Genomic DNA, 14001 nt, shown 5'->3' on the forward strand with positions numbered 1-14001 from the left:
ATATCGGCCTATGCCCCACAGCCAGGGATACCCGATGGACAGAAAGACCGATTCTATGACACCCTACTGCAGACTACCTCATTGACGAATGACAGGGACCTTCTCTTTGTGGCTGGTGACTTCTATGGGCATGTTGGACGACATGCTGGGTGCTTCCATGGCATACATGGAGGCTATGGTTATGGTTCCCGTAACGAGGAGGGAACCAGGCTGCTGGAGTTCTGCGATGCAAATGATCTTATGGTCTGCAACACTAACTTCAGGAAACCTACCAGCCACCTAGTCACCTACCGATCGGGCCGACATACTAGCCAAATCGACTGCATCCTTGCCAGAAAAAGGGAAAGATGGCTGCTTATAAATGCCAAAACCTTCCCAGGCGAAGAAAGTACCCCACAACATAGACTGGTAGTTAGTGACTTTAGGATCAGGACTAAGAGGACGACCAACATGGAGAAGAAGGGTCTGGAAGCTTAAAGATCCTGCGAATGGACAGAGATTTAGAGACATATTACTTGAAGCCTTTGACGAAATAGAAGGGGGATAGCTTCACATGGGGTAGAAGGCAACTGGAGGTTTCTAAGGGACAACATGCTGAGAGCTACTGACCAGATCTGTGGTTGGTGCAAAGTCCCCTCTAGATCCAAAATAACGTGGTGGTGGAACAATGTTGTTGACAGGGCTATTAGACAAAAGAAACAGGCTTGGAAGGACTGGAAGAACGGTGGTAGCAGGGAAGTGCATCAGACTGCCAGAAGGGAAGCTAGAAGGCAGGTGTATTTAGCCAGAAGGGAAGCAGATAAGAAAAAATTTGCCAATGTTCTGCGCCGTGAGGACAAAAGACTTGAGGTACTTCGTGTTGCAAGACAATGTGTGAGAGAGAATCGTGATGTTGTAGGAGAGAAATGTGTTCGCATGGATGGTGGTTCACTTGCGCTAAATAAGGATGCAAAGAGAGGGGTTTGGAGACGCCACTATGAAAGGTTGCTGAATAAAGAAAATGAATGGGATAAAGAGTCTGCCGAATGTCGACCCAACAGAGGGACCAGCTATCCGAGTTGACAGTTCCTTGGTAGTTAAGGCAATTAGAAGCATGAAGACAGGGAAAGCCCCAGGCCCATCAGGAATTACTGCAGAGATGCTCAAAATATCTGGCAGCGTCGGCTATAGCCTAGTCACCTGTATAGTTAACCAGGTGATACATGAAGGAGTCATTCCCAATGACTGGTGTAGCAGCATAATAGTCAACTGCTACAAAGGTAAAGGTGACGCCCTAGATACAAATAACTACAGGGGTATCAAGCTGTTGGATCAGGTAATGAAGGTTATGGAGAGGATCATAGACCAACTAATTAGAGAGAGAGAGTTAGTTCAGATGAGATGCAGTTTGGTTTCGTGCCAGGGAAAAGTACCACTGATGCTATATTCCTGGTAAGGCAGCTGCAGGAGAAATACCTAGCCAAAGATAAGCCCCTGTACCTGGCTTTTGTTGACATGGGGAAAGCCTTCGACATGGTCCCCCGATCCCTTATCTGGTGGTCAATGAGGAAACTAGGGATAGTTAGAGCTGTACGAGCCATGTACAGGGATGCTGTTAGTAAGGTGAGGATTGGCAACGAGTACAGTGAAGAATTCCGGGTAGAGGTAGGGTTCCACCAAGGTTCAGTCCTCAGCTCCCTCCTATTTATCATAGTCCTTCAGGCAATAACGGAGGAATTCAAGACAGGATGCCCCTGGGAGCTCCTCTATGCTGATGACCTTGCTCTAATTGCTGAGTCACTATCAGAACTGAAGGAGAAGTTTCAGGTGTGGAAGCAAGGATTAGAATCGAAGCGCCTTAGAGTCAACCTAGCTAAAACCAAAGTCCTAATAAGTAGGAAGGTTGACAAATCACAAGCACCTTCAGGTAGATGGCCCTGCTCGATCTGTAGAAAAGGCGTAGGTAGAAACTCTATAAGATGCACCAAGTGTAAGCTATGGACACATAAGAGGTGCAGCAATGTTAAAGTAAGGCTAACTAGGAAAATAGTTTTTGTATGTGGCAGATGCTCAGGAGCAATAAACACTGAAAATGTGCAGAGACCAACTGCCGCCACATTCCATGGAGAAAAACTAGAAATAGTTGATAGCTTCTGTTACCTAGGTGACCAAGTCAGTAGCAGGGGTGGGTGTGCTGAAAGTGTAACTGCTAGAGTAAGAATAGCCTGGGCAAAGTTCAGAGAGCTCTTACCTCTGCTGGTGACAAAAGGCCTCTCACTCAGAGTAAAAGGCAGACTGTATGATGCATGTGTACGAACAGCCAGGCTACATGGCAGTGAAACATGGGCCGTAACTGCTGAGGATATGCATAAGCTTGCAAAAAATGAAGCCAGTATGCTCCGATGGATGTGTAATGTCAGTGTTCATACTCGACAGAGTGTAAGTACCTTGAGAGAAAAGTTGGACCTAAGAAGCATCAGTTGTGGTGTGCAAGAGAGACGTTTGTGCTGGTATGGTCATGTGGCAAGAATGGATGAAGAAAGTTGTGTGAAAAAGTGCCACACCCTAGCGGTTGAGGGAACCTGTGGAAGAGGTAGATCCAGGAAAACCTGGGACAAGGTGGTGAGGCACAACCTTTGAACTTTAGGGCTCACCGAGGAAATGACTTGAGACCGAGACCTATGGAAGTATGTTGTGCGTGAGAAGACCCGGCAGGACAAGTGAGACCATAACCCGTGGCCTCTACCTAGGATGTAGCCAGTCCACTTATGCATACCTTTCCTTCTTGGGACACAAAACTCTACTTGTGAAGACCTGTTGCGGCAAGTGAGAAATCAGAATCAAAATTAAAATCGAAATCGATCAACATGAATGGAAATTGTAGCTGTCATACCAGTGCCGGTGACATGTAAGAGAACCATCTGAACGAGGCTGTTGCCAGCACTGCCCCGACTGGCCCCGGTGGCACGTAAAAAGCACCATCCAATCGTGGCCGTTTGCCAGCCTCATCTGGCACCTGTGCCGGTGGCACGTAAAAAGCACCCACTACACTCACGGAGTGGTTGGCATTAGGAAGGGCATGTAGCTGTAGAAACATTGCCAGATCAGACTGGGCCTGGTTCAGCCTTCTGGCTTCCCAGACCCCAGTTGAACCGTCCAACACATGCTAGCATGGAAAGCGGATGCTACACGATGATGATGATGATGATATATATATATATATATATATATATATATATGTAAATATAAGAGAGTAACCACCATGTGGTCGACTCTAGCACTAAAAATTGATCCGGTAGGTTTCAGCCACGACGAATTGTTTCCGATGAAAGTTAGCACGACTAATAGCGTAAACGAACAGGGCAAATAAACATAACAAAAATGCAGATTAGTTCAGGACAATTGTTTCGCTATTAATAAACTATGTAATTTTACTCACATAACATATCTGAAAGTATCCCTTCATGAGGTTAACACAACCTCTAATCGAATATGTATAAGTATAGGGGAAGAATTCACAAAAAAACAAAAGACAAAGACAGGTGGTGTAAACAACAAACAGATGTATTAGTTTAATGCTCGGGAATTGGAAAAGTCTTTAACATTTCGAGCCTATGCTCTTCCACAGAAAGGAACACAGAAAGAAACAAGGAGAGAAAAAATGTGTGTAGTGGCTTGCAACCTATCATGGCGAATGCCGGACAGAGGGGTCACACAGGAGAGCTAGGAAGAAGAGGAGATAATAAAGTAGTGGTGATCCCAAAACGAAGGTACGTGTGCATGTGTATGAGAGTATGTATGTATGTGTGTGTGAGGAAGAGAGCTGGTGACCTTGACGTGTGCGTGTGTGGATGTGGGGTTGCGAAGGGGTCAGTGCTAATGTGTGAGTGGTGGTGTGATGTGATGTGTTGTGTGGTATGGTATGGTGGTGTATGGTGTAGTGGTGTGTGGTGTAGTGTGATGGTGTTGGGAGGTGGGGGAGGCGAGAGTGGGGTAAGCAAGGGTGGGGTGTGGGTTAGGCTGAGGGTGGCGTATGTGGGTAGGCTGAGAGTGGGGGTAGAGGTGGGCTATATGGGAGTGGGTGTAATGGGTGGGGTGGGTTGGATAGGGAAGATGGGGTTGGATTGTGTAGGGGTGGGGTGGGTTAGGAAGGAGGGGTGACGATGAAGGGGGAAGAGAGAAGGTGGGTAGGAGTGAAGAGCAGAGAGGAGAGTAGGAGTGAAGAGAAGATGTAGGAGTCGCAGCAAGAGAGGAGACGTGGATGGGAGGAAGTAGGTGTGAGAGGGAGTGAGAAGAGGGGAGGAGAGTTGAGCCCGTGTGACGCAAAGAAGCGAAGAGAGAAGATTAATCCCCTGTTCACGGCGCAAACGGGATTCCGGTTGGCTCTTGTGCAAGGGTGTGTGCGTTATTCATACATATATATGTATTTATGCACGTGACCTTACCCTAATTCCTGCCAGACATTCCTTATGAATTGTGCTAACGATGTTTTTAATCTTCCAATAAAGAAAAGAATAAATATGCCTGGGTAATTGTTGAATGATTGAAGTAAATTTTCAAGATTTTTACTTCTACAGAAAACACGAAATTATAATTACACTTTTGATATTCCGTAGTTTTTCTGTCTTGTTTTTTTTTTCAAACAATACTGCTGCAAAGATGTATCTTATTGAAACGACCAAGAGATGGCGCTATCTAGGTGTTGTGATTGAGGCATAGAATGATAATAAAATTAAGTAACATCATTACTATGACAGAAGATGTGACCGACTAAAGGAGTATTTCGTAAGATAAGACCGCAGCAGTTGTAACAACAGGAGGCAACAACAATCAGTACCTTACCACCACCACCACCAACAACAACAACAATTATAAGTACTTTAAACCGGTTCCGTTAATATTCGAGTGTCATAAATGGCTCTCGTCTTAGGATTACGATATGTCACAAAGGTAAGAAGTTCACCGAATAGAAAGAAGGTTGCCATAAATACCCAGCAACAAGAATATTTCATGAGTGAATGAACGAATGTGTGTGTGTGTGTGTGTGTGTATTTAAGTATGTGTGCATGTGAATCAAATATATGTAATATCTTTCGTCTGTACATGTAAATGCGCGCAGGTAATATATATATATATATATATATAATATATATACATACAGTACGGCCGAATAGTCGAGAAGTTAGCATTGCAGCCACAAGGTCGGTCTCCTGTCCGATTCCACCGCACCTTGGGCAAATGTAATTTTATTTCCTTTAATACCCGGGTGTCGGCTCAAAGCGCTGTCGGTGAAACTAGGGTAGATGAAAGCTGCGTAGAAACCTGTCGGGTGGGTGGTAGGTCCTACCTGTAATTCCAACTAGTACAGTCTTTGTCGCACTAATTATGTTCCGAGTGGATTAAGTGGACGCATACATGACCGTGGAATACCCGGCCACTTACATGTTAATTCAAGAGCAGGTAATTCGGTTGCTTGGGCAACTGGATCCTAAATTGTCAATTCTGAAATCTCTATACGAGATGCTAGTAGTAATTCTACTGAACAATAATCGTTGTTACCACTTCGGCGTGGTTGTTCCGTACAGGACACCGTTTACTACCCTTTTGACCCCAGGAGGACATCTCCTGCTCGTTAACCACGCACTCTCTGTTATATAAAGGACACAGTGTATCGTTAACCAGCTGCAGGTTTCCTGCTGTTGTTAAAACCTGTACGGAACATCCACTACTTTTATGTATATATATTTCTTTACGACCCACAAGGGGCTAAACACAGAGAGGACAAACAAGGACAGACAAACGAATTAAGTCGATTATATCGAACCCAGTGCGTAACTGGTACTTAATTTATCGACCCCGAAAGGATGAAAGGTAAAGTCGACCTCGGCAGAATTTGAACTCAGAACGCAAGAACGCAAGCGGCGGACGAAATACCGCAAAGCATTTCGCCCGGCGAAATATATACTTCTATGTATATATATATTCATACGTATATGTACAAGATAATCACGAAAGAATGCTATATATACATATGCAAGTGTATATATATATATATGTGTGTGTGTGTGAACATAAATAACAACCTCCGGTGCAAAACGAGGGCCAAGAATTAAGTGACGTTTAGGATTCGTCCGATGTTTTTCTACGAAAATATGGTCTTTTTATCGTTAATTAGAATATACAATAAACAATAATTTTGTCGGTGTAATTAATCGTAATAATAGTAAATAGTCATAGTAATTACACATTCCATTGCTGATTCATAAACTAATATTTACATTTTTTTACATGTGGAAGGAGGAATCTTCTAATGTGGGCTGTTTTATGTCTATACAAATATACCATAAACCTCTAATAAACACACTCAATCTTAGCGTAATTACTTATGTAATATGAAGAACACCTGACCGAGATCTATCTATCCATCTGTCTGTCTGTCTATCTATCTGTCTATCTATCTTTCTATCTATCTATCTATCTATCTATCTATCTATCTATCTATCTATCTATCCATCTGTCTATCTATCTGTCTGTCTGTCTATCTATCTATCTATCTATCTATCTATCTATCTATCTATCTATCTATCTATCTATCTATCTATCTATCTGTCTATCTCTCGATCGATCGATCGAGTAGGCGGAATGCCCTAAGCCGGATGTATAAAGTGTTATAATTGAGCATTTCCTGTAAAATAAAGGGTTTTTCCCTACTTTTCTGGTCTTCATCGTAGTGTGATACTCCGCCAACTGTGGTATGGTAGGCACACCACAGTTAGTGAGTTGGTACACCATTATATATATATATACGCACCATCTGCTAAATATATATTTGTATATATGTCTATTTTTATGTCAATGTATGTCTGTAAAAACAATTTAACATTAACTAAAGAACTGCACTATTTTTGAAGACTACTTATATTAAACTTTTACAAAGTGGGGGTTTTAGTGACCTCAAAGTTTTTCAGCCTGCTACCATTCAGTTTGACTCTCTCTTACTTTCTCCATATATACAGTGGTGGACTGGCCAGGTCGCTAGCTTGCCCGATGGCAAGTGGGTCCCTGCGCCATTAGAATCCATATATGGGGGCGGGGGCCCATGTTAGTATCTAAGGCAGTGCTTTTCAAACTTTTTGCTGAAGCGGAACCCCAAGGAAACATTCCACTGGCTCGAGGAACCCCTGTGCAATAATTTAATAGTCTTATGCACAAACATCTGCACAGGAGAATTAAAAATTACTGTTGATTTTAGCATTTTTGTAACTTCTTGCGGAACCCTGGTTGAAAAACACTGATCTAAGGGGTTCATCCCCTCATGTTTGAGAATTTTTTTTATTCACTCCTGGAAGAATGCATTTTTTCAGCCTGGTAGTGTTTGTAGACTGTTGAAACGAATACTTTTAACAAAAGAGGGGAAAAAAAAAAAATTAAACGATAGCTTTGTAGTTGCGGGTGGGCCCCCTTAAACATCCTGGCAACGAATATTTTAAAACTCGGTCGGCCAATACATATTGTCAGGGCCGGATGAAAACACGTATAAATGTAAGGCGTCCTAACTATCTAAATTCTGTCCTTTGATATATCTCAACCTGTGTTATCAATGTGTCCTTCCTAAAGGGATTTGGGAAGGGGGTTGTTATTTCTTGCAGTTTAAGCGATCGCGTCGGAACTCTCTCTCCTTCGTCTCGTAGTGTCTCATGCATTGCTCTATATGCACAGATGTGCACCGACCTATGTAATGCATCTCTGTATGCTTATGTGTACGACTGTTTGCACATTTTAAATGCCGGTGGGCCCGTGTTATTAGTCATGGCATTTAATCGAAAGTGTCAGTGTGTTGATAGTGTTTTTTAAAATTTATGAACAAACATACTTTGGTACCTATCTGTTATATAAGTTTATCAGTATTTCAGTCAAGTGCATGTAGGACCTCCCTCCCTCTCTCTCTCTTCCCTCCCCCTCTCTATCTCTGTATCTTTTATCTTTTACATGTCTTGAGCATAGACCTGCGACCATGCTACAGCATCACCTTGCAGAGTTTGGTCGAACAAATCGATTGCAGTACTTTGTGTTTTTTTTTTTTAATTTAAAGCCTGGTCGGTACTACTTTGAAAACAGTGGTCCCGGTGCGCGCACTCGCGTAGTCGCGCATCCGCGTTAGTTAGTCGTGTCTAGTCAATCCTACAACGACTACCTAGCAAAGTAAATAAAACACAAAAACACAAAGTAAATTTTTGTTAAACAAAGTAAATAACACACAAAAACGGTAAGGATCGACTAGTCATGACTAGCTAGCGCGGATGCGCGAGTACGCGAGTGCGCGCACCGGGGCCCCTGTTCTCAAGTAGTACCGCCTGGTCTTTATTCTACGCTCGTTTTTGCCGAACCTTTAAGTTTCGAAGACGTAAACAGAAAACAAACAAAAAAAAAAACAAAAAAAAACAATTGTCAGTAGTGGCTGTGTGGTAAGTAGTTTGTTTATCAACCACATGGTTCCGGGTTCAGTCCCACTGCGTGGCACCTTGGGCAAGTGTCTTCTACTATAGCCTCGGGCCGGCCAAAGCCTTGTGAGTGGATTTGGTAGACAGAAACTGAAAGAAGCCCGTCGTATATATGTATATATATATATATATATATATGCATGTGTGTGTCTGTGTTTGTCCCCCTAGCATTGCTTGACAACCAATGCTGGTGTGTTTATGTCCCCGTTACCTAGCGGTTCGGCAAAAGAGACCGATAGAATAAGTACTGGGCTTACAAAAAAGAATAAGTCCCAGGGTCGAGTTGCTCGACTAAAGGTGGTGCTCCAGCATGACCGCAGTCAAAAGAGTAAAAGAGTAATTGTCAAGTAGGGTTCGAGACACAAACACGTGCGCACACTCGACGTGCTTCCACACAATTTGGTTACCAAATTCACTCACAAGGAAATGGCCGGCCCAGGTCTATATTAGAAAACACTCCCCCAAATTGCCGCGCATTTCGACTGATCTTCAAAACCATTTGGTTGCGTTGCAAAGCGACCTTCTTAACAACACAACCATGATAATAAACATAATTAAGTCTATATGTGCGTGTATACATTCATACATACATACGTGTATACAGACGTACATATATATACACACATATATATAAATACATACACATATATATATATATATATAATATATATATATAATATATATATATATAAATACATACATACATATATACATACTTATCTACTTACCACCTACGTGTCTGTCTGTCTGACTCTCTGTCTGTCTGTCTGACTCTCTGTTTGTCTGTCTGACTCTGTCTGTCTGTCTGTCTGTCTATCTATCCATCCATCCATCATGTTTGTCTGTCCGACCGTCCACCCATCCATCATATCTGTCTGTCTGTTTGTCTATCTGCACACACACACACACATTAAATATGTCTATTGATCTGTCTGTATAGTGTATGTGTATATGTACACAAACAGGTCATCTCACCCCACCTCCTCCTCCCATGCTGGTGTAGTGTTGCACAGGTTATCACAGCCCAAATCAGTTTTTATTTAGAGTAACGCCCTCCTGGGTGGGAATCAAAGAACCACATCTTGTACACTTCATATTTAGCCTTGATCTTTATGACTGGATGCCCTTCCTATCACCAACCATATCACAGGATGTATTTGATGCAGTTTCATCCTGGGATCAACACTATAAAGATTGTAACCATCATCATCATTATCAAAATCGTCTTTGTTTAACCTCCGCCTTCCATGCTGGCATGGGTGGGACGGTTTAAGAGGAGCCAGTCGGGAAAGACCCCGGTACCAAACTTCTGTGACTGTTTTGGCTGGATTTTTACAGCTGTATGTGCCCTTCTTGACACCAACCACTCAGCAGAGTGGACTTAGTTCTTATACGTGGCACAAGCACAGGTAAGGTCAGTTTTGACAAAGTTTTTACAGTTGGATGCCCTTCCAAATGCCAACCACTTTACAGTGTGGACTAGGTTTCCTTTTTAAGTGGCACCTGCGCTGACAGGGTCACCAAGTAACTTGCAAGGCAAAAAGTTCTTTTGAGAAGGGAGGGGGACATTGGAGGAGGTAATCTTGTGTCAGGTAAGGTGGCAAACTGGCAGAAATGTTAGCAGGCCGGACGAAATGCTTAGCGGTATTTCGTCTGCCATTACATTGTGAGTTCAAATTTCGTCGAGGTTGCCTTTGCCTTTCATCCTTTCAGGGTCGATTAAATCAAGTACCAGTTACGCACTGGGGTCGATGGAATCGACTTAATCCATTTGTCTGTCCTTGTTTGTCCCCTCTAAGTTTAGCCCCTTGTGGGTAGTAAAGAAATAGGTAATCTTGTGTCAGATGATGAAAGGTTATGGTAAGACGGAGAGATAGAAACAGGTGTCTTGCTGTAGGGGAGGTACATGGTTACCTCGCCAATGAGAGAGAGAGAGAGAGAGTGATCAGGAATGAGGACAGAGACAGGTGTGCTATCACAAAGGAATAAATGGGATGGTTGGGTAAAGACAGAGAGAGATACAGATGGTGGCAAGTGCCTGGGTATACCCTTGGGGTTTGAAGATCATAAGATGAGTGGCAGGATATTGTGAAAGAAGCGTGATTAGAGATTGCAGAGTGGGTGGGGGAAGTGAGTGGCAAAAACCTGGGTATACATAGAGTAGTGGTGGGGCTACCGAATAGCAGTAATACAGAGAAACAGGGCCCATGAGGAAGGGATTGGGGAGTAAGAAGTAGGCATAGTGTATGAAGGAGGAAATGTGAGGAAAAGGAAGAGATGTAGATTGGTTTGTTGGGGTAGGGTGTGTGGGAAATGTTCTTGTTAGGTGTGGGTGGGACACACAACATGTCTAGAACTCGGTTTCACTAACGTGGGTGGGTCTTCTCAAGAACTTCATATTGCCAGACATATTGGTCCATCATCATTTCCTCTGTGAGGCCCAACATCCTGAGATCAGTTCTTACCACTTCATCCCACATCTTCCTGGGTCTCCCTCTTTCATGGGTACTGTCCACATTCAGTGATCGGTGCTTCTTCTTATGTCCTCAACATGACTAAAGAATCCTCTCAAGGGTCCTGTGTAGCTTCCATAGAGCCCAGATGATTTGCCAACCACTCTACCAAGTGTACAGCATGCATTTTATTGTGACACTGGCACTAGTGAGATTTCTTTGTATCCTGTAAGACTAAGAAATCCTCATTACTCTATGATGATCTGTGTTCTTTTGCTTAGCATTAAATGACCCATAGGCATAGGAGTGGCTGTGTGGTAAGTAGCTTGCTTACCAACTACATGGGTCTGGGTTCAGTCCCACTGCATGGCACCTTGGGCAAGTGTCTTCTACTATAGCTTCAGGCCAACCAAAGCCTTGTGAGTGGATTTGGTAGACAGAAACTGAAAGAAGGTCGTTGTATATATGTATATATATGTGTGTGTGTGTGTATATGTTTGTGTGTCTGTGTTTGTCCCCCCAACATCGCTTGACAACCGATGCTGGTGTGTTTACATCCCTGTAACTTAGTGGTTCAGCAAAAGAGATTAGTAGAATAAGTACTAGGGTTACAATGAATAAGTCCTGAGGTCGATTTGCTTGACTAAAGACGGTGCTCCAGCATGGCCGCAGTCAAATGACTGAAACAAGAGTAAAAGAGTAAGGGGATGGACAGAAGAGAGAGAGTGATCTTCTAGTAGTGTAGCTGATAAGGGAGCAAAAGAGAGTGACCACTTCCTCTGTGTACATTTCTCAAAATTGGTGCCTTTTCAACAATTTTTTGTTAACTGTTTAGCGCAATCCTTTATTTTTTATTAACCCTTTCGTTACCAACCCGGCTGAAACCGGCTCTGGCTGTGAGTACAAATGTCTTGTTTTCATAAGTTTTGAATTAAAATCTTTCACCAAACCTTAGTCACAATTTATGTTCCTAACACTAGCTGAATGATAACTAAGTCATTTTACTAAATTCTTTGTTATATTTAAAGTAATTGAAAGAAACACAGAGCATCTCAAAATAAATACAGTAACAAAAGGGTTAATTGCACAGCCATGGAAGAACTTTCTGGTGTCATTACTTTATTTTTCCAACCTTCCATGTTTTGGAACTGTCTGCTCAAATTCCTGTAATGTGGTTGATAACACCTGAAACACCCCACCCCCCGCTCATAACCTCTCGACACTGAGTGATCCTGTGGAGTTTCCTCTTATTCACAACACATCTATATCAATAGCTGTGGAGGCGCAATGGCCCAGTGTTTAGGGCAGCGGACTCGCGGTCATAGGATCGTGGTTTCGATTAACAGACCGGGCGTTGTGAATGTTTATTGAGCAAAAACGCCTAAAAGCTCCACGAGGCTCCGGCAGGGGATGGTGGTGATCCCTGCTGTACTCTTTCACCACAACTTTCTCTCACTCTTACTTCCTGTTTCTGTTGTACCTGTATTTCAAAGGGCCGGCCTTGTCACTCTCTGTGTCATGCTGAATATCCCCGAGAACTACGTTAAGGGTGCACGTGTCTGTGGAGTGCTCAGCCACTTACATGTTAATTTCACGAGCAGGCTGTTCCGTTGATCGGATCAACCGGAACCCTTGTCGTTGTAACCGACGGAGTGCTTCCATATATCAATAGCTGTCACTTTCATTCATAATAACTTCGTTAGTGAAACAGGAAATTAATGACTGTAGAGAGTGGCTGTGTGGTAAGTAGCTTGCTTACCAACCACATGGTTCTGGGTTCATTACCCCTGCGTGGCACCTTGGGCAAGTGTCTTCTATAGCCTCGGGCTGACCAAAGCCTTGTGAGTGGATTTGGTAGACAGAAACTGAAAGAACCCCGTCGTGTGTGTGTGTATATATATATATACATATATATATATACATATAAATATATACATATAAATATGTATGTATGTGTGTGCATATGTTTGTACATGTGTTTGTCCCCCCCTCCCATCACCGCTTGACAACCAATGGTGGTGTGGTTACGTCCCCATAACTTTGCAATTCGGCAAAAAGTGATCAATAGAATAAGTACTAGGCTTGCAAAGAATAAGTCCTGGGGTTGATTTATTTGACTAAAGGCGGTGCTCCAGCATGGCCACAGTCAAATGACTTGAAACAAGTAAAAGAATTACAACCAATGAAAGATTTCATAAGAGAAAAGAGTTAAAAATTTTTCCGTATGTGCCACAGTGCCATTTTTCTCATGTGCTTGCTCCACCTAAATTTAGAACCTGGCTATGTTACTGGATCAGTAGTGCTGGAGCACCGTCTTTAGTCGAGCAAATCGACCTCAGGACTTATTCATTGTGACCCTAGTACTTATTCTACCGATCTCTTTTGCTGAACCACTAAGTTACAGGGATGTAAACACACCAGCATCGGTTGTCAAGTGATGTTGGGGGGACAAACAGAGACACACAAACATATACATACACACACACATACACACACACATACACATATATATACATACATACAACGACCTTCTTTCAGTTTCTGTCTACCAAATCCACTCACAAGGCTTTGGTTGGCCTGAAGCTATAGTAGAAGACACTTGCCCAAGGTGCCATGCAGTGGGACTGAACCCGTAACCATGTGGTTGGTAAGCAATACTTTTCTGGGGTCAAGCCTGTATAAGCTTTGATGTGTGGTGGTGGTGGTGGTGGCAGGGGGTGGGGCGGGAATAACTGCTGCAGGTTCAAAGCTTGCCTTGGGCAGCACACATTTTAGCTGTGCCACTGCGGATGATGTTAGAAGAACCAGGATGGTTAAGTGGAAGTTGTAGGTGTGTAGTGGTAGAAAGGGAGAGATTTAGGAGAGAGAGGGGTTTAGTTGAAGGAGGAGTTGGTGGGTAGTGATAGAAGTGGAAAATGGTGGGTGACAGTAACATCATCATCATCATTGTTTGACCGTGGTCGAGACAATGGAATTTACCATGCTACGCCAGACTTCACGGTCCATCATGGCATTACGGAGGTCCTGTTGCTGGATGCCTGTATCCCTGGAAATTACATCAGGGTAGG

At 43.1% G+C, this 14001-nt stretch overlaps 1 protein-coding gene across 1 annotated transcript in view; it reads left to right on the forward strand.

Moving 5' to 3' along the window:
* Positions 1-4628: 4628 nt before the first annotated feature.
* The window catches only part of LOC115219920 (malonyl-CoA decarboxylase, mitochondrial), a 78364-nt gene continuing 68991 nt past the window's right edge, over positions 4629-14001 (forward strand). The window contains exon 1 of the mRNA XM_029790227.2: positions 4629-4929. Within this exon, the coding sequence (XP_029646087.1) occupies positions 4894-4929 (36 nt within the window). The 5' untranslated portion in view covers positions 4629-4893. The remainder of the gene's footprint in view (positions 4930-14001) is intronic.

Source organism: Octopus sinensis, linkage group LG15, assembly GCF_006345805.1.
Source record: "Octopus sinensis linkage group LG15, ASM634580v1, whole genome shotgun sequence".
Taxonomy (NCBI): domain Eukaryota; kingdom Metazoa; phylum Mollusca; class Cephalopoda; order Octopoda; family Octopodidae; genus Octopus; species Octopus sinensis.